Source organism: Pleurodeles waltl, chromosome 1_2 (assembly GCF_031143425.1).
Source record: "Pleurodeles waltl isolate 20211129_DDA chromosome 1_2, aPleWal1.hap1.20221129, whole genome shotgun sequence".
NCBI classification, from domain to species: Eukaryota; Metazoa; Chordata; class Amphibia; order Caudata; family Salamandridae; genus Pleurodeles; species Pleurodeles waltl.
In genome coordinates this window covers 1,298,190,406-1,298,218,051 of record NC_090437.1, presented here as the reverse complement: position 1 = coordinate 1,298,218,051, position 27,646 = coordinate 1,298,190,406, and the positions used below count along the sequence as shown (strand labels likewise).

General features: G+C 48.0%; 1 protein-coding gene and 1 pseudogene across 4 annotated transcripts in view; both read right to left on the bottom strand.

Annotated features, from left to right (window-relative positions):
* LOC138250501 (uncharacterized) overlaps positions 1–27,646 on the bottom strand; it is a 328,067-nt gene that overhangs the window by 224,326 nt on the left and 76,095 nt on the right. For all 4 annotated transcript variants that reach the window (XM_069205460.1, XM_069205468.1, XM_069205442.1 and 1 more), the window contains exons 4-5: positions 26,154–26,192; positions 11,250–11,339 (exon numbers count right to left, since the gene is read on the bottom strand). In XM_069205460.1, the coding sequence (XP_069061561.1) occupies positions 11,250–11,339; positions 26,154–26,192 (129 nt within the window). The remainder of the gene's footprint in view (positions 1–11,249; positions 11,340–26,153; positions 26,193–27,646) is intronic.
* LOC138257491 (U4 spliceosomal RNA) lies at positions 10,569–10,736 on the bottom strand (annotated as a pseudogene).

Genomic DNA, 27,646 nt, shown 5'->3' with positions numbered 1-27,646 from the left:
TTCTTGGGGAGAAATTGGTCCTAGGTCTACCAGATGCTGATGCAGTTTATCATTGAAACAATTACTTAACAGGTGTTCTTTCACAAATAAATTGTACAGCCCATCATAATTATTTACACCACTGCCTTGAATCCAACCATCTAGTGTTTTCACTGAGTAGTCAACAAAGTCAACCCAGGTCTGGCTCGAGGATTTTTGAGCCCCCCTGAACCTAATCCTGTACTCCTCAGTGGAGAATCCAAAGCCCTCAATCAGGGTACCCTTCATGAGGTCATAAGATTCTGCATCTTTTCCAGAGAGTGTGAGGAGTCTATCCCTACACTTTCCAGTGAACATTTCCCAAAGGAGAGCACCCCAGTGAGATCTGTTCACTTTTCTGGTTACACAAGCCCTCTCAAAAGCTGTGAACCATTTGGTGATGTCATCACCATCTTCATATTTAGTTACAATCCCTTTGGGGATTTTCAACATGTCAGGAGAATCTCTGACCCTATTTATGTTGCTGCCACCATTGATGGGTCCTAGGCCCATCTCTTGTCTTTCCCTCTCTATGGCTAGGATCTGTCTTTCCAAAGCCAATCTTTTGGCCATCCTGGCTAACTGGATGTCCTCTTCACTGGAGTTATCCTCAGTGATTTCAGAGTTGTTGGTCCCTCCTGTGAGGGAACCAGCATCTCTGACTATTATTTGTGGAGTCAGGGCTTGAGAAGCCCTGCTCTCCCTAAGTAGGACTGGAGGGGGGGAATTTCCCTCCAAGTCACTATCTTCATCCTCTGAGTTGCCATCCTCAGAGGGGTTGGCCTTTTCAAACTCTGCCAAAAGCTCCTGGAGCTGTACTTTGGTAGGTTTGGGGCCCATTGCTATTTTCTTTAGTTTACAGAGTGACCTTAGCTCTCTCATCTGTAGATGGAGGTAAGGTGTGGTGTCGAGTTCCACCACATTCACATCTGTGCTAGACATTATGCTTCTAAAAGTTGGAATACTTTTTAAGAAACTAAAACTGGTTCTAGAATCTAATTCAAACTTTTACAAACTTTTAAACTCTAAAAGAAATGCTAAACAGGATCTAACACAAGGCCCTAGCAGGTCTTTTAAGAATTTAGAAAACTTTTCAAATTGCAAAAATCAATTTCTAATGACAATTTTGGAATTTGTCGTGTGATCAGGTATTGGCTGAGTAGTCCAGCAAATGCAAAGTCTTGTACCCCACCGCTGATCCACCAATGTAGGAAGTTGGCTCTGTATGTGCTATTTCAAAGTAAGGAATAGCATGCACAGAGTCCAAGGGTTCCCCTTAGAGGTAAAATAGTGGTAAAAATAGATAATACTAATGCTCTATTTTGTGGTAGTGTGGTCGAGCAGTAGGCTTATCCAAGGAGTAGTGTTAAGCATTTGTTGTACATACACATAGACAATAAATGAGGTACACACACTCAGAGACAAATCCAGCCAATAGGTTTTTATATAGAAAAATATCTTTTCTTAGTTTATTTTAAGAACCACAGGTTCAAATTCTACATGTAATAGCTCATTCGAAAGGTATTGCAGGTAAGTACTTTAGGAACTTCAAATCATCAAAATTGCATGTATACTTTTCAAGTTATTCACAAATAGCTGTTTTAAAAGTGGACACTTAGTGCAATTTTCACAGTTCCTAGGGGAGGTAAGTATTTGTTAGTTTTACCAGGTAAGTAAGACACTTACAGGGTTCAGTTCTTGGTCCAAGGTAGCCCACCGTTGGGGGTTCAGAGCAACCCCAAAGTCACCACACCAGCAGCTCAGGGCCGGTCAGGTGCAGAGTTCAAAGTGGTGCCCAAAACACATAGGCTAGAATGGAGAGAAGGGGGTGCCCCGGTTCCGGTCTGCTTGCAGGTAAGTACCCGCGTCTTCGGAGGGCAGACCAGGGGGGTTTTGTAGGGCACCGGGGGGGACACAAGCCCACACAGAAATTTCACCCTCAGCAGCGCGGGGGCGGCCGGGTGCAGTGTAGAAACAAGCGTCGGGTTTGTAATGGAAGTCAATGGGAGATCTAGGGATCTCTTCAGCGCTGCAGGCAGGCAAGGGGGGGGTTCCTCGGGGAAACCTCCACTTGGGCAAGGGAGAGGGACTCCTGGGGGTCACTCCTCCAGTGAAAGTCCGGTCCTTCAGGTCCTGGGGGCTGCGGGTGCAGGGTCTCTCCCAGGCGTCGGGACTTTAGGTTCAAAGAGTCGCGGTCAGGGGAAGCCTCGGGATTCCCTCTGCAGGCGGCGCTGTGGGGGCTCAGGGGGGACAGGTTTTGGTACTCACAGTATCAGAGTAGTCCTGGGGTCCCTCCTGAGGTGTTGGATCGCCACCAGCCGAGTCGGGGTCGCCGGGTGCAGTGTTGCAAGTCTCACGCCTTTTGCGGGGAGCTTGCAGGGTTCTTTAAAGCCGCTGGAAACAAAGTTGCAGCTTTTCTTGGAGCAGGTCCGCTGTCCTCGGGAGTTTCTTGTCTTTTCGAAGCAGGGGCAGTCCTCAGAGGATGTCGAGGTCGCTGGTCCCTTCGGAAGGCGTCGCTGGAGCAGGATCTTTGGAAGGCAGGAGACAGGCCGGTGAGTTTCTGGAGCCAAGGCAGTTGTCGTCTTCTGGTCTTCCGCTGCAGGGGTTTTCAGCTGGGCAGTCCTTCTTCTTGTTGCAGGAATCTAATTTTCTAGGGTTCAGGGTAGCCCTTAAATACTAAATTTAAGGGCGTGTTTAGGTCTGGGGGGTTAGTAGCCAATGGCTACTAGCCCTGAGGGTGGGTACACCCTCTTTGTGCCTCCTCCCAAGGGGAGGGGGTCACAATCCTAACCCTATTGGGGGAATCCTCCATCTGCAAGATGGAGGATTTCTAAAAGTTAGAGTCACCTCAGCTCAGGACACCTTAGGGGCTGTCCTGACTGGCCAGTGACTCCTCCTTGTTATTCTCATTATTTTCTCCGGCCTTGCCGCCAAAAGTGGGGCCTGGCCGGAGGGGGCGGGCAACTCCACTAGCTGGAGTGTCCTGCTGGGTTGGCACAAAGGAGGTGAGCCTTTGAGGCTCACCGCCAGGTGTGACAATTCCTGCCTGGGAGAGGTGTTAGCATCTCCACCCAGTGCAGGCTTTGTTACTGGCCTCAGAGTGACAAAGGCACTCTCCCCATGGGGCCAGCAACATGTCTCGGTTTGTGGCAGGCTGCTAAAACTAGTCAGCCTACACAGATAGTCGGTTAAGTTTCAGGGGGCACCTCTAAGGTGCCCTCTGTGGTGTATTTTACAATAAAATGTACACTGGTATCAGTGTGCATTTATTGTGCTGAGAAGTTTGATACCAAACTTCCCAGTTTTCAGTGTAGCCATTATGGTGCTGTGGAGTTCGTGTTTGACAGACTCCCAGACCATATACTCTTATGGCTACCCTGCACTTACAATGTCTAAGGTTTTATTTAGACACTGTAGGGGTACCATGCTCATGCACTGGTACCCTCACCTATGGTATAGTGCACCCTGCCTTAGGGCTGTAAGGCCTGCTAGAGGGGTGTCTTACCTATACTGCATAGGCAGTGAGAGGCTGGCATGGCACCCTGAGGGGAGTGCCATGTCGACTTACTCGTTTTGTCCTCACTAGCACACACAAGCTGGCAAGCAGTGTGTCTGTGCTGCGTGAGAGGTCTCCAGGGTGGCATAAGACATGCTGCAGCCCTTAGAGACCTTCCTTGGCATCAGGGCCCTTGGTACTAGAAGTACCAGTTACAAGGGACTTATCTGGATGCCAGGGTCTGCCAATTGTGGATACAAAAGTACAGGTTAGGGAAAGAACACTGGTGCTGGGGCCTGGTTAGCAGGCCTCAGCACACTTTCAATTGTAAACATAGCATCAGCAAAGGCAAAAAGTCAGGGGGCAACCATGCCAAGGAGGCATTTCCTTACAATGAGGTTTTGTGTGGACTACAGAGGGCTCAATTCTGTCACCAAGACAGATGCTCATCCAATTCCAAGAGCTGATGAGCTCATAGATAAGTTAGGTGCTGCCAAATTCTTAAGTACCTTTGACTTGACAGCAGGGTACTGGCAAATAAAAATGGCACCTGGAGCAAAAGAGAAAACAGCATTCTCCACACCTGATGGGCATTATCAGTTTACTGTTATGCCCTTTGGTTTAAAGAATGCCCCTGCCACCTTCCAAAGGTTGGTGAATCAAGTCCTTGCTGGCTTGGAGTCCTTTAGCACAGCTTATCTTGATGATATTGCTGTCTTTAGCTCCACCTGGCAGGATCACCTGGTCCACCTGAAGAAGGTTTTGAAGGCTCTGCAATCTGCAGGCCTCTCTATCAAGGCATCCAAATGCCAGATAGGGCAGGGAACTGTGGTTTACTTGGGCCACCTTGTAGGTGGAGGCCAAGTTCAGCCACTCCAACCCAAGATCCAGACTATTCTGGACTGGGTAGCTCCAAAAACCCAGACTCAAGTCAGGGCATTCCTTGGCTTGACTGGGTATTACAGGAGGTTTGTGAAGGGATATGGATCCATTGTGACAGCCCTCACTGAACTCACCTCCAAGAAAATGCCCAAGAAAGTGAACTGGACTGTGGAATGCCAACAGGCCTTTGACACCCTGAAACAAGCAATGTGCTCAGCACCAGTTCTAAAAGCTCCAGATTATTCTAAGCAGTTCATTGTGAAGACTGATGCCTCTGAACATGGGATAGGGGCAGTTTTGTCCCAAACCAATGATGATGGCCTTGACCAGCCTGTTGCTTTCATTAGCAGGAGGTTACTCCACAGGGAGCAGCGTTGGAGTGCCATTGAGAGGGAGGCCTTTGCTGTGGTTTGGTCCCTGAAGAAGCTGAGACCATACCTCTTTGGGACTCACTTCCTAGTTCAAACTGACCACAGACCTCTCAAATGGCTGATGCAAATGAAAGGTGAAAATCCTAAACTGTTGAGGTGGTCCATCTCCCTACAGGGAATGGACTTTATAGTGGAACACAGACCTGGGACTGCCCATGCCAATGCAGATGGCCTTTCCAGGTTCTTCCACTTAGAAAATGAAGACTCTCTTGGGAAAGGTTAGTCTCATCCTCTTTCGTTTGGGGGGGGGGGTTGTGTAAGGAAATGCCTCCTTGGCATGGTTGCCCCCTGACTTTTTGCCTTTGCTGATGCTATGTTTACAATTGAAAGTGTGCTGAGGCCTGCTAACCAGGCCCCAGCACCAGTGTTCTTTCCCTAACCTGTACTTTTGTATCCACAATTGGCAGACCCTGGCATCCAGATAAGTCCCTTGTAACTGGTACTTCTAGTACCAAGGGCCCTGATGCCAAGGAAGGTCTCGAAGGGCTGCAGCATGTCTTATGCCACCCTGGAGACCTCTCACTCAGCACAGACACACTGCTTGCCAGCTTGTGTGTGCTAGTGAGGACAAAACGAGTAAGTCGACATGGCACTCCTCTCAGGGTGCCATGCCAGCCTCTCACTGCCTATGCAGTATAGGTAAGACACCCCTCTAGCAGGCCTTACAGCCCTAAGGCAGGGTGCACTATACCATAGGTGAGGGTACCAGTGCATGAGCATGGTACCCCTACAGAGTCTAAACAAAACCTTAGACATTGTAAGTGCAGGGTAGCCATAAGAGTATATGGTCTGGGAGTCTGTCAAACACGAACTCCACAGCACAATAATGGCTACACTGAAAACTGGGAAGTTTGGTATCAAACTTCTCAGCACAATAAATGCACACTGATGCCAGTGTACATTTTATTGTAAAATACACCACAGAGGGCACCTTAGAGGTGCCCCCTGAAACTTAACCGACTGTCTGTGTAGGCTGACTAGTTCCAGCAGCCTGCCACAACCGAGACATGTTGCTGGCCCCATGGGGAGAGTGCCTTTGTCACTCTGAGGCCAGTAACAAAGCCTGCACTGGGTGGAGATGCTAACACCTCCCCCAGGCAGGAGCTGTGACACCTGGCGGTGAGCCTCAAAGGCTCACCCCTTTGTCACAGCCCAGCAGGGCACTCCAGCTTAGTGGAGTTGCCCGCCCCCTCCGGCCACGGCCCCCACTTTTGGCGGCAAGGCTGGAGGGAACAAAGAAAGCAACAAGGAGTCACCACTGGCCAGTCAGGACAGCCCCTAAGGTGTCCTGAGCTGAGGTGACTCTAACTTTTAGAAATCCTCCATCTTGCAGATGGAGGATTCCCCCAATAGGGTTAGGATTGTGACCCCCTCCCCTTGGGAGGAGGCACAAAGAGGGTGTACCCACCCTCAGGGCTAGTAGCCATTGGCTACTAACCCCCCAGACCTAAACACGCCCTTAAATTTAGTATTTAAGGGCTACCCTGAACCCTAGAAAATTAGATTCCTGCAACTACAAGAAGAAGGACTGCCTAGCTGAAAACCCCTGCAGAGGAAGACCAGAAGACGACAACTGCCTTGGCTCCAGAAACTCACCGGCCTGTCTCCTGCCTTCCAAAGATCCTGCTCCAGCGACGCCTTCCAAAAGGACCAGCGACCTCGACATCCTCTGAGGACTGCCCCTGCTTCGAAAAGACAAGAAACTCCCGAGGACAGCGGACCTGCTCCAAGAAAAGCTGCAACTTTGTTTCCAGCAGCCTTAAAGAACCCTGCAAGCTCCCCGCAAGAAGCGTGAGACTTGCAACACTGCACTCGGCGACCCCGACTCGGCTGGTGGCGATCCAACACCTCAGGAGGGACCCCAGGACTACTCTAAGACTGTGAGTACAAAAACCTGTCCCCCCTGAGCCCCCACAGCGCCGCCTGCAGAGGGAATCCCGAGGCTTCCCCTGACCGCGACTCTTTGAACCTAAAGTCCCGACGCCTGGGAGAGACCCTGCACCCGCAGCCCCCAGGACCTGAAGGACCGGACTTTCACTGGAGAAGTGACCCCCAGGAGTCCCTCTCCCTTACCCAAGTGGAGGTTTCCCCGAGGAATCCCCCCCTTGTCTGCCTGCAGCGCTGAAGAGATCCCGAGATCTCTCATAGACTAACATTGCGAACCCGACGCCTGTTCCTACACTGCACCCGGCCGCCCCCGCGCCGCTGAGGGTGAAATTTCTGTGTGGACTTGTGTCCCCCCCGGTGCCCTACAAAACCCCCCTGGTCTGCCCTCCGAAGACGCGGGTACTTACCTGCAAGCAGACCGGAACCGGGGCACCCCCTACTCTCCATTCTAGCCTATGTGTTTTGGGCACCACTTTGAACTCTGCACCTGACCGGCCCTGAGCTGCTGGTGTGGTGACTTTGGGGTTGCTCTGAACCCCCAACGGTGGGCTACCTTGGACCAAGAACTGAACCCTGTAAGTGTCTTACTTACCTGGTAAAACTAACAAAAACTTACCTCCCCCAGGAACTGTGAAAATTGCACTAAGTGTCCACTTTTAAAACAGCTATTTGTCAATAACTTGTAAAGTATACATGCAATTTTTATGATTTGAAGTTCCTAAAGTACTTACCTGCAATACCTTTCGAATGAGATATTACATGTAGAATTTGAACCTGTGGTTCTTAAAATAAACTAAGAAAAGATATTTTTCTATACAAAAACCTATTGGCTGGATTTGTCTCTGAGTGTGTGTACCTCATTTATTGTCTATGTGTATGTACAACAAATGCTTAACACTACTCCTTGGATAAGCCTACTGCTCGACCACACTACCACAAAATAGAGCATTAGTATTATCTCTTTTTGCCACTATCTTACCTCTAAGGGGAACCCTTGGACTCTGTGCATGCTATTCCTTACTTTGAAATAGCACATACAGAGCCAACTTCCTACACCCACACAGAAATTTCACCCTCAGCGGCGCGGGGGCGGCCGGGTGCAGTGTTAGAACAAGCGTCGGGTTCGCAATGGAAGTCAATGAGAGATCAAGGGATCTCTTCAGCGCTGCAGGCAGGCAAGGGGGGGCTTCCTCGGGGAAACCTCCACTTGGGCAAGGGAGAGGGACTCCTGGGGGTCACTTCTGCAGTGAAAGTCCGGTCCTTCAGGTCCTGGGGGCTGCGGGTGCAGGGTCTTTTCCAGGCTTCGGGACTTAGGTTTCAGAGAGTCGCGGTCACGGGAAGCCTCGGGATTCCCTCTGCAGGCGGCGCTGTGGGGGCTCAGGGGGGACAGGTTTTGGTACTCACAGTCGTAGAGTAGTCCGGGGGTCCTCCCTGAGGTGTTGGTTCTCCACCAGCCGAGTCGGGGTCGCCGGGTGCAGTGTTGCAAGTCTCACGCTTCTTGCGGGGAGATTGCAGGGTTCTTTAAAGCTGCTCCTTTGGATAAAGTTGCAGTCTTTTTGGAGCAGGTCCGCTGTCCTCGGGAGTTTCTTGTCGTCGTCGAAGCAGGGCAGTCCTCAGAGGATTCAGAGGTCGCTGGTCCCTTTGGAAGGCGTCGCTGGAGCAGAGTTCTTTGGAAGGCAGGAGACAGGCCGGTGAGTTTCTGGAGCCAAGGCAGTGGTTGTCTTCTGGTCTTCCTCTGCAGGGGTTTTCAGCTAGGCAGTCCTTCTTGTTGTTGCAGGAATCTAATTTTCTAGGGTTCAGGGTAGCCCTTAAATACTAAATTTAAGGGCGTGTTTAGGTCTGGGGGGTTAGTAGCCAATGGCTACTAGCCCTGAGGGTGGGTACACCCTCTTTGTGCCTCCTCCCAAGGGGAGGGGGTCACATTCCTATCCCTATTGGGGGAATCCTCCTTCTACAAGATGGAGGATTTCTTAAAGTCAGAGTCACCTCAGCTCAGGACACCTTAGGGGCTGTCCTGACTGGCCAGTGACTCCTCCTTGTTTTTCTCATTATCTCTCCTGGACTTGCCGCCAAAAGTGGGGGCTGGGTCCAGGAGGCGGGCATCTCCACTAGCTGGAGTGCCCTGGGGCATTGTAACACGAAGCTTGAGCCTTTGAAGCTCACTGCTAGGTGTTACAGTTCCTGCAGGGGGGAGGTGTGAAGCACCTCCACCCAGAGCAGGCTTTGTTTCTGTCCTCAGAGAGCACAAAGGCTCTCACCGCATGAGGTCAGACACTCGTCTCTCAGCAGCAGGCTGGCACAGACCAGTCAGTCCTGCACTGAACAATTGGGTAAAATACAGGGGGTATCTCTAAGATGCCCTCTGTGTGCATTTTTTAATAAATCCAACACTGGCATCAGTGTGGGTTTATTATTCTGAGAAGTTTGATACTAAACTTCCCAGTATTCAGTGTAGCCATTATGGAGCTGTGGAGTTCGTTTTTGACAGACTCCCAGCCCATATACTCTTATGGCTACCCTGCACTTACAATGTCTAAGGTTTTGCTTAGACACTGTAGGGGCATAGTGCTCATGCACATATGCCCTCACCTGTGGTATAGTGCACCCTGCCTTAGGGCTGTAAGGCCTACTAGAGGGGTGACTTACCTATGCCACAGGCAGTGGGAGGTTGGCATGGCACCCTGAGGGGAGTGCCATGTCGACTTAGTCATTTTCTCCCCATCAGCACACACAAGCTGGCAAGCAGTGTGTCTGTGCTGAGTGAGGGGTCCCTATGGTGGCATAAGACATGATGCAGCCCTTAGAGACCTTCCCTGGCATCAGGGCCCTTGGTACCAGGGGTACCAGTTACAAGGGACTTACCTAGGTGCCATGGTTGTGCCAATTGTGGAAACAATGGTACATTTTAGGTGAAAGAACACTGGTGCTGGGGCCTGGTTAGCAGGGTCCCAGCACACTTCTCAGTCAAGTCAGCATCAGTATCAGGCAAAAAGTGGGGGGTAACTGCAACAGGGAGCCATTTCTTTACACTACTGCATAGCCTACTTCTGCTGAATCCCAGCTGCTTCCTGGAAGTCACTAAGCTGTATCAGAGTTTGGAGGCTGCTCCCTAGAAGTTGGCCACTTATAAGCTTTAAATGCACTGCTGTCCACTTCCGCTCCATGACAACTCTATCAGACTGCAGACAACGCTATGCTAACCCTATTTTGGTTGAAGCATGACAAGGTAAAGTCAATTGTGTATTTTCTAGTTCAGTCCAAATAAATCCAATAAGCTTCAATCAGACATTCTTGATCATACCCGATAAACAGGCTATGATAATGCAGAGATGGATTTATAAGTGCTAGTAAAACCTTAAAAACAGGGTAACAGAACAACCAAGATGAGCCATTGAAGTACCCATCATTCTAGTCTGTTGCGTACCACAACATGCACAGAAATGGTTGGCTCTATTTAGCAGGTGGCTAAAAGCTCTTGTGAACTAAAAGGACATCTTTCATTTTCAGACAAACTTAAACTATCGACTAACTCCCAATTCAAATCCTGATGGAGGCCACATTCTACAACTATTCAATCTATCACAATCACCTCTAAGAAACGGTCACAAACTCCAAGTATCTACACGTCTCATGCAGAAAAACAAATGTGTTTGGATTCTTTCATTAATAATTCATTAGGGTTGAGGAGAGATTTTATAACCGTGAGAAGACTGACCAAATTAGATGTTATTAAAGTCTGTATGTCGAGCTATCCTGTGTCGCAGAGCATTCTCAGCAGAACACAAGTTACGTACAAGCTAGGCCTCCCTGTATGCCAACATGAGCACACTTATGCATTAGATTGTGCATGTAACAGGCTTTGGGCCTAGAAATAAATTAGATAAATTAACGGTAATGCTAACAAATGTATACTCAGTTGCCATATTTTAATTCTCTATTCCAGTTTGGGTAAAGTTTTCAATAAGCAATAAACGTGCCTCAGTTAGACCTCTTTGGCTACGATACTGCCACTGTGCATTTTGGAATTATTCATGTTAAAACAGAAAAAGTAACCAACTCTCCATTCTCTGGCTAATGTTTGTAATTGGAATACAAGGTAAAATATCGTATGGATTTGACTTAGGAGGAAGCATCGATAGGGTACCTTTCGTACACTTCTGCAAAAGTGACATTGTTAATGTAAAGAACATGAAAGATACTGGAAAATATTGCTTCGGATCTTCTTAATGATAATTATAACCCTGACATGCATGACTTGTAAATGAATAATGAAAAATAAATGGCAGATCATAGTATAACAGTAGACACTGCAAGTATTTTTGCAACCCGGGCTGGGCTCCACATATAATAACCCCTGCAGATGAGCAATCCTTTCAAAGTGTTTACCTGACTCATAACACTGTCTATCTAAAAGAGCATAGCTTGTTAGAAAGAGGAATGAGATGCACGTCAGTTTTGCTTTTCTTCGAAAAGGGATGTGAAGTGAGAAATACAGGGCGAGTACCCCTAAAACTGTACAGGAAACAAGATCTTACCTGAATACAGCACTCCGAGAACTGGAATCAAACACACGGTGTGCTGACACTGACATCTCAGGTGGGATGTTTGGCACTTGTATCTCATTGCTGTTATATAAATAAAAACATTTTTTTTTTAATAATTTTTTTTTTGCATATGAGCAATTCCGCTGCATTCTTCCAATGTTTGACCAAACATAAGCAGACTTGCTAACCGAAAATTACTTTGCAGAGGTGCTTTTCGCAAATGGAAGAGGACAGCATGACAATTTCAAATGGGAATATTAGATTACACCGGGATTTCTAATTTTATAAATATCAACAAATATGCTCAACTTGTTTAGAAGATGTGCATTTGTATGTTTGTACACTTTCAGTTCAGCCTACACCAATATTGTAGAACAATTAAGTAGAGACCTGTCTAAAAACGACTGCCGCACCAGTGTCAAATGTAAGGAATCTTACACTGGATGTGGGTGCAGCGGTCATTTTAACAAGCAGGGTTTAGAGCTTAGTACGGCTTGCACTCCTAACTTTACATGTATATTGGAGGCCGTACGACGCAACCATCTGATGACTAGAAATAAATATGTATAATTTACGCAGTTCTCTACTTTATAGTTCTACAATAGGAACTCCTATTGGGATCGCCACACCATCCAATTTGTTTCTTGTGGCCCAATCCAGATTTACTTGGCTTTTATCATTACTTTTATCAGTCTGTATATTTTAGAATGACTAGCGCAACCCCCTGATCCCTACTGTAGGATCCAATAAGTGGGACTACTTTACTATGTCTTCGACCTCTTCAAGAATTACTTCGATAGTACTTTAATTGAGGACTTAGTCTTCTACCCACATTTGTTACTTGACGTGGTTACATTAGCTGTGGTGCTGTGGAGTTCGTGTTTGACAAACTCCCAGACCATATACTCTTATGGCTACCCTGCACTTACAATGTCTAAGGTTTTGTTTAGACACTGTAGGGGTACCATGCTCATGCACTGGTACCCTCACCTATGGTATAGTGCACCCTGCCTTAGGGCTGTAAGGCCTGCTAGAGGGGTGACTGACCTATACTTGCATAGGCAGTGAGAGGCTGGCATGGCACCCTGAGGGGAGTGCCATGTCGACTTACTCGTTTTGTTCTCACTAGCACACACAAGCTGGCAAGCAGTGTCTGTGCTGAGTGAGAGGTCTCCAGGGTGGCATAAGACATGCTGCAGCCCTTAGAGACCTTCCTTGGCATCAGGGCCCTTGGTACTAGAAGTACCAGTTACAAGGGACTTATCTGGATGCCAGGGTCTGCCAATTGTGGATACAAAAGTACAGGTTAGGGAAAGAACACTGGTGCTGGGGCCTGGTTAGCAGGCCTCAGCACACTTTCAATTCAAAACATAGCATCAGCAAAGGCAAAAAGTCAGGGGGCAACCATGCCAAGGGGGCATTTCCTTACACAACCCCCCCCCCCCCAAACGAAAGAGGATGAGACTAACCTTTCCCAAGAGAGTCTTCATTTTCCAAGTGGAAGAACCTGGAAAGGCCATCTGCATTGGCATGGGCAGTCCCAGGTCTGTGTTCCACTATAAAGTCCATTCCCTGTAGGGAGATGGACCACCTCAACAGTTTAGGATTTTCACCTTTCATTTGCATCAGCCATTTGAGAGGTCTGTGGTCAGTTTGAACTAGGAAGTGAGTCCCAAAGAGGTATGGTCTCAGCTTCTTCAGGGACCAAACCACAGCAAAGGCCTCCCTCTCAATGGCACTCCAACGCTGCTCCCTGGGGAGTAACCTCCTGCTAATGAAAGCAACAGGCTGGTCAAGGCCATCATCATTTGTTTGGGACAAAACTGCCCCTATCCCATGTTCAGAGGCATCTGTCTGCACAATGAACTGCTTAGAATAATCTGGAGCTTTTAGAACTGGTGCTGAGCACATTGCTTGTTTCAGGGTGTCAAAGGCCTGTTGGCATTCCACAGTCCAGTTCACTTTCTTGGGCATTTTCTTGGAGGTGAGTTCAGTGAGGGCTGTCACAATGGATCCATATCCCTTCACAAACCTCCTGTAATACCCAGTCAAGCCAAGGAATGCCCTGACTTGAGTCTGGGTTTTTGGAGCTACCCAGTCCAGAATAGTCTGGATCTTGGGTTGGAGTGGCTGAACTTGGCCTCCACCTACAAGGTGGCCCAAGTAAACCACAGTTCCCTGCCCTATCTGGCATTTGGATGCCTTGATAGAGAGGCCTGCAGATTGCAGAGCCTTCAAGACCTTCTTCAGGTGGACCAGGTGATCCTGCCAGGTGGAGCTAAAGACAGCAATATCATCAAGATAAGCTGTGCTAAAGGACTCCAAACCAGCAAGGACTTGATTCACCAACCTTTGGAAGGTGGCAGGGGCATTCTTTAAACCAAAGGGCATAACAGTAAACTGATAATGCCCATCAGGTGTGGAGAATGCTGTTTTCTCTTTTGCTCCAGGTGCCATTTTTATTTGCCAGTACCCTGCTGTCAAGTCAAAGGTACTTAAGAATTTGGCAGCACCTAATTTATCTATGAGCTCATCAGCTCTAGGGATTGGATGAGCATCTGTCTTGGTGACAGAATTGAGCCCTCTGTAGTCCACACAAAACCTCATCTCTTTCTTTCCATCTTTGGTGTGAGGTTTGGGGACTAAGACCACTGGGCTAGCCCAGGGGCTGTCAGAGCGCTCAATTACTCCCAATTCCAGCATCTTGTGGACTTCCACCTTAATGCTTTCCTTAACATGGTCAGATTGTCTAAAGATTTTGTTCTTGACAGGCATGCTGTCTCCTGTGTCCACATCATGGGTACACAGGTGTGTCTGACCAGGGGTTAAGGAGAAGAGTTCAGGAAACTGTTGTAGGACTCTCTTACAATCAGCTTGCTGTTGGCCAGAGAGGGTGTCTGAGTAGATCACTCCATCTACTGAGCCATCTTTTGGGTCTGATGACAGAAGATCAGGGAGAGGTTCACTCTCTGCCTCCTGATCCTCATCTGTTACCATCAACAGATTCACATCAGCCCTGTCATGGAAGAGCTTAAGGCGGTTCACATGGATCACCCTCTTGGGGCTCCTGCTTGTGCCCAGGTCCACCAGGTAGGTGACCTGACTCTTCCTTTCTAGCACTGGGTAAGGGCCACTCCATTTGTCCTGGAGTGCCCTGGGAGCCACAGGCTCCAGAACCCAGACCTTCTGCCCTGGTTGGAACTCAACCAGTGCAGCCTTTTGGTCATACCAAAACTTCTGGAGCTGTTGGCTGGCCTCAAGGTTTTTGGTTGCCTTTTCCATGTACTCTGCCATTCTAGAGCGAAGGCCAAGTACATAGTCCACTATGTCTTGTTTAGGCTCATGAAGAGGTCTCTCCCAGCCTTCATTAACAAGAGCAAGTGGTCCCCTTACAGGGTGACCAAACAGAAGTTCAAAGGGTGAGAATCCTACTCCCTTCTGTGGCACCTCTCTGTAAGCAAAAAGCAGACATGGCAAGAGGACATCCCATCTCCTTTTGAGTTTTTCTGGGAGCCCCATGATCATGCTGTAGGAAGTTGGCTCTGTATGTGCTATTTCAAAGTAAGGAATAGCATGCACAGAGTCCAAGGGTTCCCCTTAGAGGTAAAATAGTGGTAAAAATAGATAATACTAATGCTCTATTTTGTGGTAGTGTGGTCGAGCAGTAGGCTTATCCAAGGAGTAGTGTTAAGCATTTGTTGTACATACACAAGACAATAAATGAGGTACACACACTCAGAGACAAATCCAGCCAATAGGTTTTTATATAGAAAAATATCTTTTCTTAGTTTATTTTAAGAACCACAGGTTCAAATTCTCCATGTAATATCTCATTCGAAAGGTATTGCAGGTAAGTACTTTAGGAACTTCAAATCATCAAAATTGCATGTATACTTTTCAAGTTATTGACAAATAGCTGTTTTAAAAGTGGACACTTAGTGCAATTTTCACAGTTCCTGGGGGAGGTAAGTTTTTGTTAGTTTTACCAGGTAAGTAGGACACTTACAGGGTTCAGTCCTTGGTCCAAGGTAGCCCACTGTTGGGGGTTCAGAGCAACCCCAAAGTCACCACACCAGCAGCTCAGGGCCGGTCAGGTGCAGAGTTCAAAGTGGTGCCCAAAACACATAGGCTAGAATGGAGAGAAGGGGGTGCCCCGGTTCCGGTCTGCTTGCAGGTAAGTACCCGCGTCTTCGGAGGGCAGACCAGGGGGGTTTTGTAGGGCACCGGGGGGGACACAAGTCCACACAGAAATTTCACCCTCAGCAGCGCGGGGGCGGCCGGGTGCAGTGTAGAAACAAGCGTCGGGTTCGCAATGTTAGTCTATGAGAGATCTCGGGATCTCTTCAGCGCTGCAGGCAGGCAAGGGGGGGATTCCTCGGGGAAACCTCCACTTGGGCGAGGGAGAGGGACTCCTGGGGGTCACTCCTCCAGTGAAAGTCCGGTCCTTCAGGTCCTGGGGGCTGCGGGTGCAGGGTCTCTCCCAGGCGTCGGAACTTTAGGTTCAAAGAGTCGCGGTCAGGGGAAGCCTCGGGATTCCCTCTGCAGGCGGCGCTGTGGGGGCTCAGGGGGGACAGGTTTTGGTACTCACAGTATCAGAGTAGTCCTGGGGTCCCTCCTGAGGTGTTGGATCGCCACCAGCCGAGTCGGGGTCGCCGGGTGCAGTGTGGCAAGTCTCACGCTTCTTGCGGGGAGCTTGCAGGGTTCTTTAAAGCTGCTGGAAACAAAGTTGCAGCTTTTCTTGGAGCAGGTCCGCTGTCCTCGGGAGTTTCTTGTCTTTTCGAAGCAGGGGCAGTCCTCAGAGGATGTCGAGGTCGCTGGTCCCTTTGGAAGGCGTCGCTGGAGCAGGATCTTTGGAAGGCAGGAGACAGGCCGGTGAGTTTCTGGAGCCAAGGCAGTTGTCGTCTTCTGGTCTTCCGCTGCAGGGGTTTTCAGCTGGGCAGTCCTTCTTGTAGTTGCAGGAATCTAATTTTCTAGGGTTCAGGGTAGCCCTTAAATACTAAATTTAAGGGCGTGTTTAGGTCTGGGGGGTTAGTAGCCAATGGCTACTAGCCCTGAGGGTGGGTACACCCTCTTTGTGCCTCCTCCCAAGGGGAGGGGGACACAATCCTAACCCTATTGGGGGAATCCCCCATCTGCAAGATGGAGGATTTCTAAAAGTTAGAGTCACTTCAGCTCAGGACACCTTAGGGGCTGTCCTGACTGGCCAGTGACTCCTCCTTGTTTTTCTCATTATTTTCTCCGGCCTTGCCGCCAAAAGTGGGGCCTGGCCGGAGGGGGCGGGCAACTCCACTAGCTGGAGTGTCCTGCTGGGTTGGCACAAAGGAGGTGAGCCTTTGAGGCTCACCGCCAGGTGTGACAATTCCTGCCTGGGAGAGGTGTTAGCATCTCCACCCAGTGCAGGCTTTGTTACTGGCCTCAGAGTGACAAAGGCACTCTCCCCATGGGGCCAGCAACATGTCTCGGTTTGTGGCAGGCTGCTAAAACTAGTCAGCCTACACAGATAGTCGGTTAAGTTTCAGGGGGCACCTCTAAGGTGCCCTCTGGGGTGTATTTTGCAATAAAATGTACACTGGCATCAGTGTGCATTTATTGTGCTGAGAAGTTTGATACCAAACTTCCCAGTTTTCAGTGTAGCCATTATGGTGCTGTGGAGTTCGTGTTTGACAAACTCCCAGACCATATAGTCTTATGGCTACCCTGCACTTACAATGTCTAAGGTTTTGTTTAGACACTGTAGGGGTACCATGCTCATGCACTGGCACCCTCACCTATGGTATAGTGCACCCTGCCTTAGGGCTGTAAGGCCTGCTAGAGGGGTGTCTTACCTATACTGCATAGGCAGTGAGAGGCTGGCATGGCACCCTGAGGGGAGTGCCATGTCGACTTACTCATTTTGTTCTCACTAGCACACACAGGCTTGTAAGCAGTGTGTCTGTGCTGAGTGAGGGGTCTCTAGGGTGGCATAAGACATGCTGCAGCCCTTAGAGACCTTCCTTGGCATCAGGGCCCTTGGTACTAGAAGTACCAGTTACAAGGGACTTATCTGGATGCCAGGGTGTGCCAATTGTGGATACAATGGTACATTTTAGGTGAAGGAACACTGGTGCTGGGGCCTGGTTAGCAGGGTCCCAGCACTCTTCTCAGTCAAGTCAGCATCAGTATCAGGCAAAAAGTGGGGGGTAACTGCAACAGGGAGCCATTTCTTTACACATGCCTTTTAATGTCTTGTTGAATCTCTCAACTAAGCCATTAGTTTGTGGATGGTATGGTGTAGTGAATTTATAAGTCACTCCACACTCATTCCACATGTGCTTTAGGTATGCTGACATGAAGTTGGTACCTCTGTCAGACACCACCTCCTTAGGGAAACCCACTCTGGTAAAGATACCAATGAGGGCCTTGGCTACTGCAGGGGCAGTAGTCGACCTAAGGGGAATAGCTTCAGGATACCTAGTAGCATGATCCACTACTACTAGGATGTACATATTTCCTGAGGCTGTGGGAGGTTCCAGTGGACCAACTATGTCCACACCCACTCTTTCAAAGGGGACCCCCACCACTGGAAGTGGAATGAGGGGGGCCTTTGGGTGCCCACCTGTCTTACCACTGGATTGACAGGTGGGGCAGGAGAGGCAAAACTCCTTAACCTTCTGGGACATATTGGGCCAGTAGAAGTGGTTGACTAACCTCTCCCACGTCTTGGTTTGTCCCAAATGCCCAGCAAGGGGAATATCATGGGCCAAGGTCAGAATAAACTCTCTGAACGACTGAGGCACTACCACTCTCCTAGTGGCACCAGGTTTGGGGTCTCTGGCCTCAGTGTACAGGAGCCCATCTTCCCAATAGACCCTATGTGTTCCAGTTTTCTTGCCCTTGGACTCTTCAGCAGCTTGCTGCCTAAGGCCTTCCAGAGAGGGACAGGTTTCTTGTCCCTTACACAGCTCCTCCCTAGAGGGTCCCCCTGGGCCTAAGAGCTCAACCTGATAAGGTTCAAGCTCCAAAGGCTCAGTTCCCTCAGAGGGCAGAACTTCTTCCTGAGAAGAGAGGTTCTCTTTTTCTGACTGTGTTGCAGTTGGTTTCCCAACTGACTTTCCTTTTCTCTTGGTAGGCTGGGCCATTTTTCCAGACTCCAGCTCTACTTTTTCACCCTGTGCCTTGCACTGTGCTCTTGTTTTTACACACACCAGTTCAGGGATACCCAGCATGGCTGCATGGGTTTTTAGCTCTACCTCAGCCCATGCTGAGGACTCAAGGTCATTTCCAAGCAGACAGTCTACTGGGATGTTTGAGGAGACCACCACCTGTTTCAGGCCATTGACCCCTCCCCATTCTAAAGTTACCATTGCCATGGGATGTGCTTTAGTTTGATTGTCAGCATTGGTGACTGTATAAGTTTTTCCAGTCAGGTATTGGCCAGGGGAAACCAGTTTCTCTGTCACCATGGTGACACTGGCACCTGTATCCCTCAGGCCCTCTACACTTGTCCCATTAATAAAGAGCTGCTGTCTGTATTTTTGCATGTTAGGCGGCCAGGCAGCTAGTGTGGCTAAATCCACCCCACCCTCAGAGACTAGAGCAGCTTCAGTGTGGACCCTGATTTGCTCTGGGCACACTGTTGATCCCACTTGGAGACTAGCCATTCCAGTGTTACCTGGATTGGAGTTTGGAGTGGAACTTTTCTTGGGACAGGCCTTGTCTCCAGTTTGGTGTCCAGACTGACTGCAGTTTCGACACCAGGCCTTTTTGGGATCAAAGTTTTTACCCTTGTACCCAGGATTGTTTTGTGAAGAGGCTCTGGGCCCACCCTCCTGTGCAGGTTTTTGGGGGCCTGTAGAAGACTCTTTACTATTTTTAGTTTTGGCTGTCTCACCACCTTTCCCCTGGGGAGGTTTTGTGACCCCTTTCTTTTGGTCACCCCCTGTGGAAGTTTTGGACACCCTAGTCTTGACCCAATGGTCCGCCTTCTTTCCCAATTCTTGGGGAGAAATTGGTCCTAGGTCTACCAGATGCTGATGCAGTTTATCATTGAAACAATTACTTAACAGGTGTTCTTTCACAAATAAATTGTACAGCCCATCATAATTACTTACACCACTGCCTTGAATCCAACCATCTAGTGTTTTTACTGAGTAGTCTACAAAGTCAACCCAGGTCTGGCTCGAGGATTTTTGAGCCCCCCTGAATCTAATCCTATACTCCTCAGTGGAGAATCCAAAGCCCTCAATCAGGGTACCCTTCATGAGGTCATAAGATTCTGCATCTTTTCCAGAGAGTGTGAGGAGTCTATCCCTACACTTTCCTGTGAACATTTCCCAAAGGAGAGCACCCCAGTGAGATCTGTTCACTTTTCTGGTTTCACAAGCCCTCTCAAAAGCTGTGAACCATTTGGTGATGTCATCACCATCTTCATATTTAGTTACAATCCCTTTAGGGATTTTCAACATGTCAGGAGAATCTCTGACCCTATTTATGTTGCTGCCACCATTGATGGGTCCTAGGCCCATCTCTTGTCTTTCCCTCTCTATGGCTAGGATCTGTCTTTCCAAAGCCAATCTTTTGGCCATCCTGGCTAACTGGATGTCCTCTTCACTGGGGTTATCCTCAGTGATTTCAGAGTTGTTGGTCCCTCCTGTGAGGGAACCAGCATCTCTGACTATTATTTGTGGAGTCAGGGCTTGAGTAGCCCTGCTCTCCCTAAGTAGGAGTGGAGGGGGGGGGGGGGGGAATTTCCCTCCAAGTCACTATCTTCATCCTCTGAGTTGCCACCCTCAGAGGGGTTGGCCTTTTCAAACTCTGCCAAAAGCTCCTGGAGCTGTACTTTGGTAGGTTTGGGGCCCATTGCTATTTTCTTTAGTTTACAGAGTGACCTTAGCTCTCTCATCTGTAGATGGAGGTAAGGTGTGGTGTCGAGTTCCACCACAGCCACATCTGTGCTAGACATTTTGCTTCTAAAAGTTGGAATACTTTTTAAGAATCTAAAACTGGTTCTAGAATCTAATTCAAACTTTTAACAAACTTTTAAACTCGAAAAGAAATGCTAACAGGGACTAACACAAGGCCCTAGCAGGACTTTAAAGAATTTAGAAAACTTTTCAAATTGCAAAAATCAATTTCAAATGACAATTTTGGAATTTGTCGTGTGATCAGGTATTGGCTGAGTAGTCCAGCAAATGCAAAGTCTTGTACCCCACCGCTGATCCACCAATGTAGGAAGTTGGCTCTGTATGTGCTATTTCAAAGTAAGGAATAGCATGCACAGAGTCCAAGGGTTCCCCTTAGAGGTAAAATAGTGGTAAAAATAGATAATACTAATGCTCTATTTTGTGGTAGTGTGGTCGAGCAGTAGGCTTATCCAAGGAGTAGTGTTAAGCATTTGTTGTACATACACAGACAATAAATGAGGTACACACACTGTAGGAAGTTGGCTCTGTATGTACTATTTCAAAGTAAGGAATAGCATGCACAGAGTCCAAGGGTTCCCCTTAGAGGTAAGATAGTGGCAAAAAGAGATAATACTAATGCTCTATTTTGTGGTAGTGTGGTCGAGCAGTAGGCTAATCCAAGGAGTAGTGTTAAGCATTTGTTGTACATACACATAGACAATAAATGAGGTACACACACTCAGAGACAAATCCAGCCAATAGGTTTTTGTATAGAAAAATATATTTTCTTAGTTTATTTTAAGAACCACAGGTTCAAATTCTACATGTAATATCTCATTCGAAAGGTATTGCAGTTAAGTACTTTAGGAACTTCAAATCATCAAAATTGCATGTATACTTTTCAAGTTATTCACAAGTAGCTGTTTTAAAAGTGGACACTTAGTGCAATTTTCACAGTTCCTAGGGGAGGTAAGTATTTGTTAGGTTAACCAGGTAAGTAAGACACTTGCAGGGCTTAGTTCTTGGTCCAAGGTAGCCCACCGTTGGGGGTTCAGAGCAACCCCAAAGTCACCACACCAGCAGCCCAGGGCCGGTCAGGTGCAGAGTTCAAAGTGGTGCCCAAAACGCATAGGCTAGAATGGAGAGAAGGGGGTGCCCCGGTTCCGGTCTGCTTGCAGGTAAGTACCCGCGTCTTCGGAGGGCAGACCAGGGGGGTTTTGTAGGGCACCGGGGGGGACACAAGTCCACACAGAAATTTCACCCTCAGCGGCGCGGGAGCGGCCGGGTGCAGAGTAGAAACAAGCGTCGGGTTCGCAATGTTAGTCTATGAGAGATCTCGGGATCTCTTCAGCGCTGCAGGCAGGCAAGGGGGGGATTCCTCGGGGAAACCTCCACTTGGACAAGGGAGAGGGACTCCTGGGGGTCACTTCTCCAGTGAAAGTCCGGTCCTTCAGGTCCTGGGGGCTGCGGGTGCAGGGTCTCTCCCAGGCGTCGGGACTTTAGGTTCAAAGAGTCGCGGTCAGGGGAAGCCTCGGGATTCCCTCTGCAGGCGGCGCTGTGGGGGCTCAGGGGGGACAGGTTTTGGTACTCACAGTATCAGAGTAGTCCTGGGGTCCCGCCTGAGGTGTCGGATCTCCACCAGCCGAGTCGGGGTCGCCGGGTGCAGTGTTGCAAGTCTCACGCTTCTTGCGGGGAGCTTGCAGGGTTCTTTAAAGCTGCTGGAAACAAAGTTGCAGCTTTTCTTGGAGCAGGTCCGCTGTCCTCGGGAGTTTCTTGTCTTTTCGAAGCAGGGGCAGTCCTCAGAGGATGTCGAGGTCGCTGGTCCCTTTGGAAGGCGTCGCTGGAGCAGGATCTTTGGAAGGCAGGAGACAGGCCGGTGAGTTTCTGGAGCCAAGGCAGTTGTTGTCTTCTGGTCTTCCTCTGCAGGGGTTTTCAGCTAGGCAGTCCTTCTTCTTGTTGTTGCAGGAATCTAATTTTCTAGGGTTCAGGGTAGCCCTTAAATACTAAATTTAAGGGCGTGTTTAGGTCTGGGGGGTTAGTAGCCAATGGCTACTAGCCCTGAGGGTGGGTACACCCTCTTTGTGCCTCCTCCCAAGGGGAGGGGGTCACAATCCTAACCCTATTGGGGGAATCCTCCATCTGCAAGATGGAGGATTTCTAAAAGTTAGAGTCACCTCAGCTCAGGACACCTTAGGGGCTGTCCTGACTGGCCAGTGACTCCTCCTTGTTGCTTTCTTTGTTCCCTCCAGCCTTGCCGCCAAAAGTGGGGGCCGTGGCCGGAGGGGGCGGGCAACTCCACTAAGCTGGAGTGCCCTGCTGGGCTGTGACAAAGGGGTGAGCCTTTGAGGCTCACCGCCAGGTGTTACAGCTCCTGCCTGGGGGAGGTGTTAGCATCTCCACCCAGTGCAGGCTTTGTTACTGGCCTCAGAGTGACAAAGGCACTCTCCCCATGGGGCCAGCAACATGTCTCTAGTGTGGCAGGCTGCTGGAACTAGTCAGCCTACACAGACAGTCGGTTAAGTTTCAGGGGGCACCTCTAAGGTGCCCTCTGGGGTGTATTTTGCAATAAAATGTACACTGGCATCAGTGTGCATTTATTGTGCTGAGAAGTTTGATACCAAACTTCCCAGTTTTCAGTGTAGCCATTATGGTGCTGTGGAGTTCGTGTTTGACAAACTCCCAGACCATATACTCTTATGGCTACCCTGCACTTACAATGTCTAAGGTTTTGTTTAGACACTGTAGGGGTACCATGCTCATGCACTGGTACCCTCACCTATGGTATAGTGCACCCTGCCTTAGGGCTGTAAGGCCTGCTAGAGGGGTGACTGACCTATACTTGCATAGGCAGTGAGAGGCTGGCATGGCACCCTGAGGGGAGTGCCATGTCGACTTACTTGTTTTGTTCTCACTAGCACACACAAGCTGGCAAGCAGTGTGTCTGTGCTGAGTGAGAGGTCTCCAGGGTGGCATAAGACATGCTGCAGCCCTTAGAGACCTTCCTTGGCATCAGGGCCCTTGGTACTAGAAGTACCAGTTACAAGGGACTTACCTGGATGCCAGGGTCTGCCAATTGTGGATACAAAAGTACAGGTTAGGGAAAGAACACTGGTGCTGGGGCTGGTTAGCAGGCCTCAGCACACTTTCAATTGTAAACATAGCATCAGCAAAGGCAAAAAGTCAGGGGGCAACCATGCCAAGGAGGCATTTCCTTACATGCATACAGAGCCAACTTCCTACAGCTACCCTGCACTTACAATGTCTAAGGTTTGGCTTAGACACTGTAGGGGCACAGTGCTCATGCACTGGTGCCCTCACCTATGGTATAGTGCACCCTGCCTTAGGGCTGTAAGGCCTACTAGAGGGGTGACTTATCTATACTGCATAGGCAGTGTGAGGTTGGCATGGCACCCTGAGGGGAGTGCCATGTCGACTTACTCGTTTTGTTCTCACCAGCACACACAAGCTGGCAAGCAGTGTGTGTGTGCTGAGTGAGGGGTCCCCAGGGTGGCATAAGATATGCTGCAGCCCTTAGAGACCTTCCCTGGCATCAGGGCCCTTGGTACCAGGGGTACCAGTTACAAGGGACTTACCTGGATGCCAGGGTGTGCCAATTGTGGAATCAAAAGTACAGGTTAGGGAAAGAACACTGGTACTGGGGCCTGGTTAGCAGGCCTCAGCACACTTTCAATTCAAAACATAGCATCAGCAAAGGCAAAAAGTCAGGGGGTAACCATGCCAAGGAGGCATTTCCTTACACCGTGACTGCCTGACTCCCAGATCCCGACGCCTGGTAAAGACTCTGCACCCGCAGCCCCCAGGACCTAAAAGATCGGAACGCCAGTGCAGGAGTGACCCCCAGGAGGCCCTCTCCCTTGCCCAGGTGGTGGCTACCCCGAGGAGCCCCCCCCCCCCCCTTGCCTGCATCGCTGAAGAGACCCCTTGGTATCCCATTGATTTTCATTGGAAACCCGACGTGTGTTTGCACACTGCACCCGGCCGCCCCCATGCTGCTCAGGGTGTACTTTCTGTGCTAACTTGTGTCCCCCCCGGTGCCCTACAAAACCCCCCTGGTCTGCCGTCCGAAGACGCGGGTACTTACCTGCTGGCAGACTGGAACCGGGGGCACCCCCTTCTCCATTGAAGCCTATGCGTTTTGGGCACCACTTTTAACTCTGCACCTGACCGGCCCTGAGCTGCTGGTGTGGTAACTTTGGGGTTGCTCTGAACCCCCAACGGTGGGCTACTTTGGACCCAAACTTGAACCCCGTAGGTGGTTTACTTACCTGCAAGAACTAACAAACTCTTACTCCCCCTAGGAACTGTGAAAATTGCACTGTGTCCACTTTTGAAATAGCTATGTGATTTATGTGAAAATTGTGTATGCTATTTTGATTATTCAAAGTTCCTAAAGTACTTACCTGCAATACCTTTCAAATGAGATATGACATGTTCAATTTGAACCTGTGGTTCTTGAAATAAACTAAGAAAATGTATTTTTCTATACAAAAACCTATTGGCCTGGAATTGTCTCCGAGTGTGTGTTCCTCATTTATTGCCTGTGTTTATGTACAACAAATGCTTAACACTACTCCTTTGATAAGCCTACTGCTCGACCACACTACCACAAAATAGAGCATTAGTATTATCTCTTTTTGCCACTATCTTACCTCTAAGGGGAACCCTTGGACTCTGTGCATACTATTCCTTACTTTGAAATAGTGCATACAGAGCCAACTACCTACACTGTCCCTTTGTTTTTTCACTCTTATAGCACATCAAAATAAAATGTCTTTGGGGAAAAAAAAAAAAAAGAGAAACAAGCAGAATTGTTTTTCTGTGAAGAAAAAAAAAAAAAAAATGAATTGAGGTAAAAACCCCACCAAGTGTCTTCGGGTCCTTCTCCCACAAGCTGAAAAAAGGAATTGGGTCAGAAAGGCAACTGCATGTACTCAGTATTCTGAGGAGTGCATCCCAATTTCTTTGAGGGATAGGATCCTTTTTGCCTTTTCAATCTGTTAAATGTAAGCCTGCAGGCTGCTTTTTTAAATATACGTTTTCTGCTGAAAGGGTTTTATCTTTTTTCCCCCCTGCACATAAATGCTACAATGCAGCTCTCTGAACATAATTTGAAGAGATTTTTGAGCATTTTCAGTTCACAGGCAAAGACATTCTTTGGGGCTGTTTCCATAGAGGTGAATTAAATATAAAAGGTATTCTAGGGGGCACACACATAGCAGGGAATTATTCAAGTATTTGTGACTATCAAAGAAAGATACGACTATGTGCAATGATGTTTATTCCTATATATAGAAGCTTACCCTCTAACAAAGCCATGACATAGTAAATCATAATTTTGTAATTCTGCAGCAATGTTAGAACTTCAAAAACATTCCATTAGAACCTTTGCACAGGTTTTTCTATGCACCTTGGAGCCATTCTATGACAAGCATTTAACAACGATATAACACACCTCTTAGCCCTACTGATACTAAATGAATTGTCCAAACAAGTTTATGATCATAACATACTTGTAACAGTGCAGTGGAAAAAACGTCAGAATGCTTTCTAAAACAGGCTTACAGGCTAAGGCTCTATATTGGGCAGAGTCCCATTTATAAAGAGTCAGATTTGAACAGAGAAGGAGAAGTTTTGAGGAATGACAAATTTAGGCAAAAACTCAAAATGTATGGAAATGGGGTTTTAGGATGGTGATGAGAAAGATGAAGGAGAGAGAAACTCTGGGAAGGAAGAATGGATAAAAAAAAAAAAAAATCAACACATATATGGACATGTTAAGGAAATAAGACCTGATCAGCGCAGGAGGGTGCTGTGTAGGAGATGAGAATGCCATGAAACTCCAGAGTAGTGAAGGAAACAACTAACCATGTTAGCACAAGTATAATTCTAACAGCCTGGCGATATAAATCCGCAGCTCAGTAATAACAAAGTCTACCACTATTTTTCTGAAAAGACTTCTTTCTGCATTTACCACGATAAAAAACATTCTTACCTCAACGTTCCAGAGACGTCTTTGAACAAGTCAGGAAATCTGTTATAAAACACAATTACTCAATTTTAACAAACAGTTAAGGCTTTTTTTATTAGAATTCCAACATTTGCTTGCCTATTCGAAAATTGCTGCGGCTTTAAGAGTGCAACAACAGTTGTTAATATAAATACACATATGACCAACCAGGCCAGGCCAGATTCTCATATCACAGCTGAGACTTCCATACATGGAAATGTACTTCATCACACATCAAATTTCAAATTAAAAATGAAAAGATACCCACCGAAACAAAAGCAATCTGACTGGAACAAAACATTTTAATGAAAATTCTGTTATGTTGCACTGCTTGCACAAGCCCCCACCAAAGTCCGATATTTGGATATCCATTCTACACGAAATGCTTCTGTTTACACTCACAGTAAACTGGGTGGGTGGGTTCCTACATGTTAGTGTGACGGTCTGGAACAATGTAGGCCTCCATATCAGAGGCCAACACTTCTACTTGCTTATCCAGCATTCAATGCTTCAAGCATTTTGATGGCCTGTAGTAGTAGTACTGACTGCCAACCATAGCCTTGGCTGGCTATTCAATTAATCAACTGCTGCAAACGTACACTGGAGATGCACCTATACGTCTTAAACCATTCTTAGTTAGTTAAGCGATGGGGATGCAATAGTGGCACTGTGACATGTTTATGATGTCCAGAATTCAGAACTCTACCTTGAACTTTCTGAAGAAGTCCCTATACCAATACAGTTGAAACCAATGTGACCTATGAGTGGCCAGATTAGAATTTTGTTAAATTTAAGATTTTGCCCGAGTGGTACTGGACGTCTGACCATTTGCACTCAATTAACCCATCTCCAGACCAAGCTTGCTAGTGCTACAAACAACTGCGACATGGCATATATTGCTAGTCTCAACATGCCCATCTGTGTATATCAGTGGTTACTCAGTCCAAGCTTTAATTTAACTGGCATTTCTGAAAGGCATTCTCAAATGACACCTAAATGGTGCAGGAGGAATAAACATCTCTTGCAGTGGCCAAGCTCTGCATCATGTGACAGTGGAGGACACAATATACACAGTAACATGAAGAAATAGCTGTCTGAATTAATGGGAATGGCAATCCCCGGAAGACTCAACCACATTCAGTAGGACCAGTTGGCCATCTTTCCACAAATCTGGGGTATTGTTTTAAGACAGCACCACCTAAACTGCCTCAACTGAAGAACAATACCCTTTTCTATACAATAAGTATGACTCTATGCCACTGCTCAGAACGTGACCGTTATTTTCAGCTGTTCACGCAAAGCAGAGGTGAGACTGATGTTGAGATAGAGAATCCTTAGTTACAACTAATGTGACAAGTAAGTTGTTTTTCCTTTTGCAACATGAAGCTATTAAATAATTCCATGCTATGCATCTATGCAAAGCAGTTTCCACCTCAAGTAGGCAGATGTAAACAGCAACTGGCACAACTAAGAAAAAA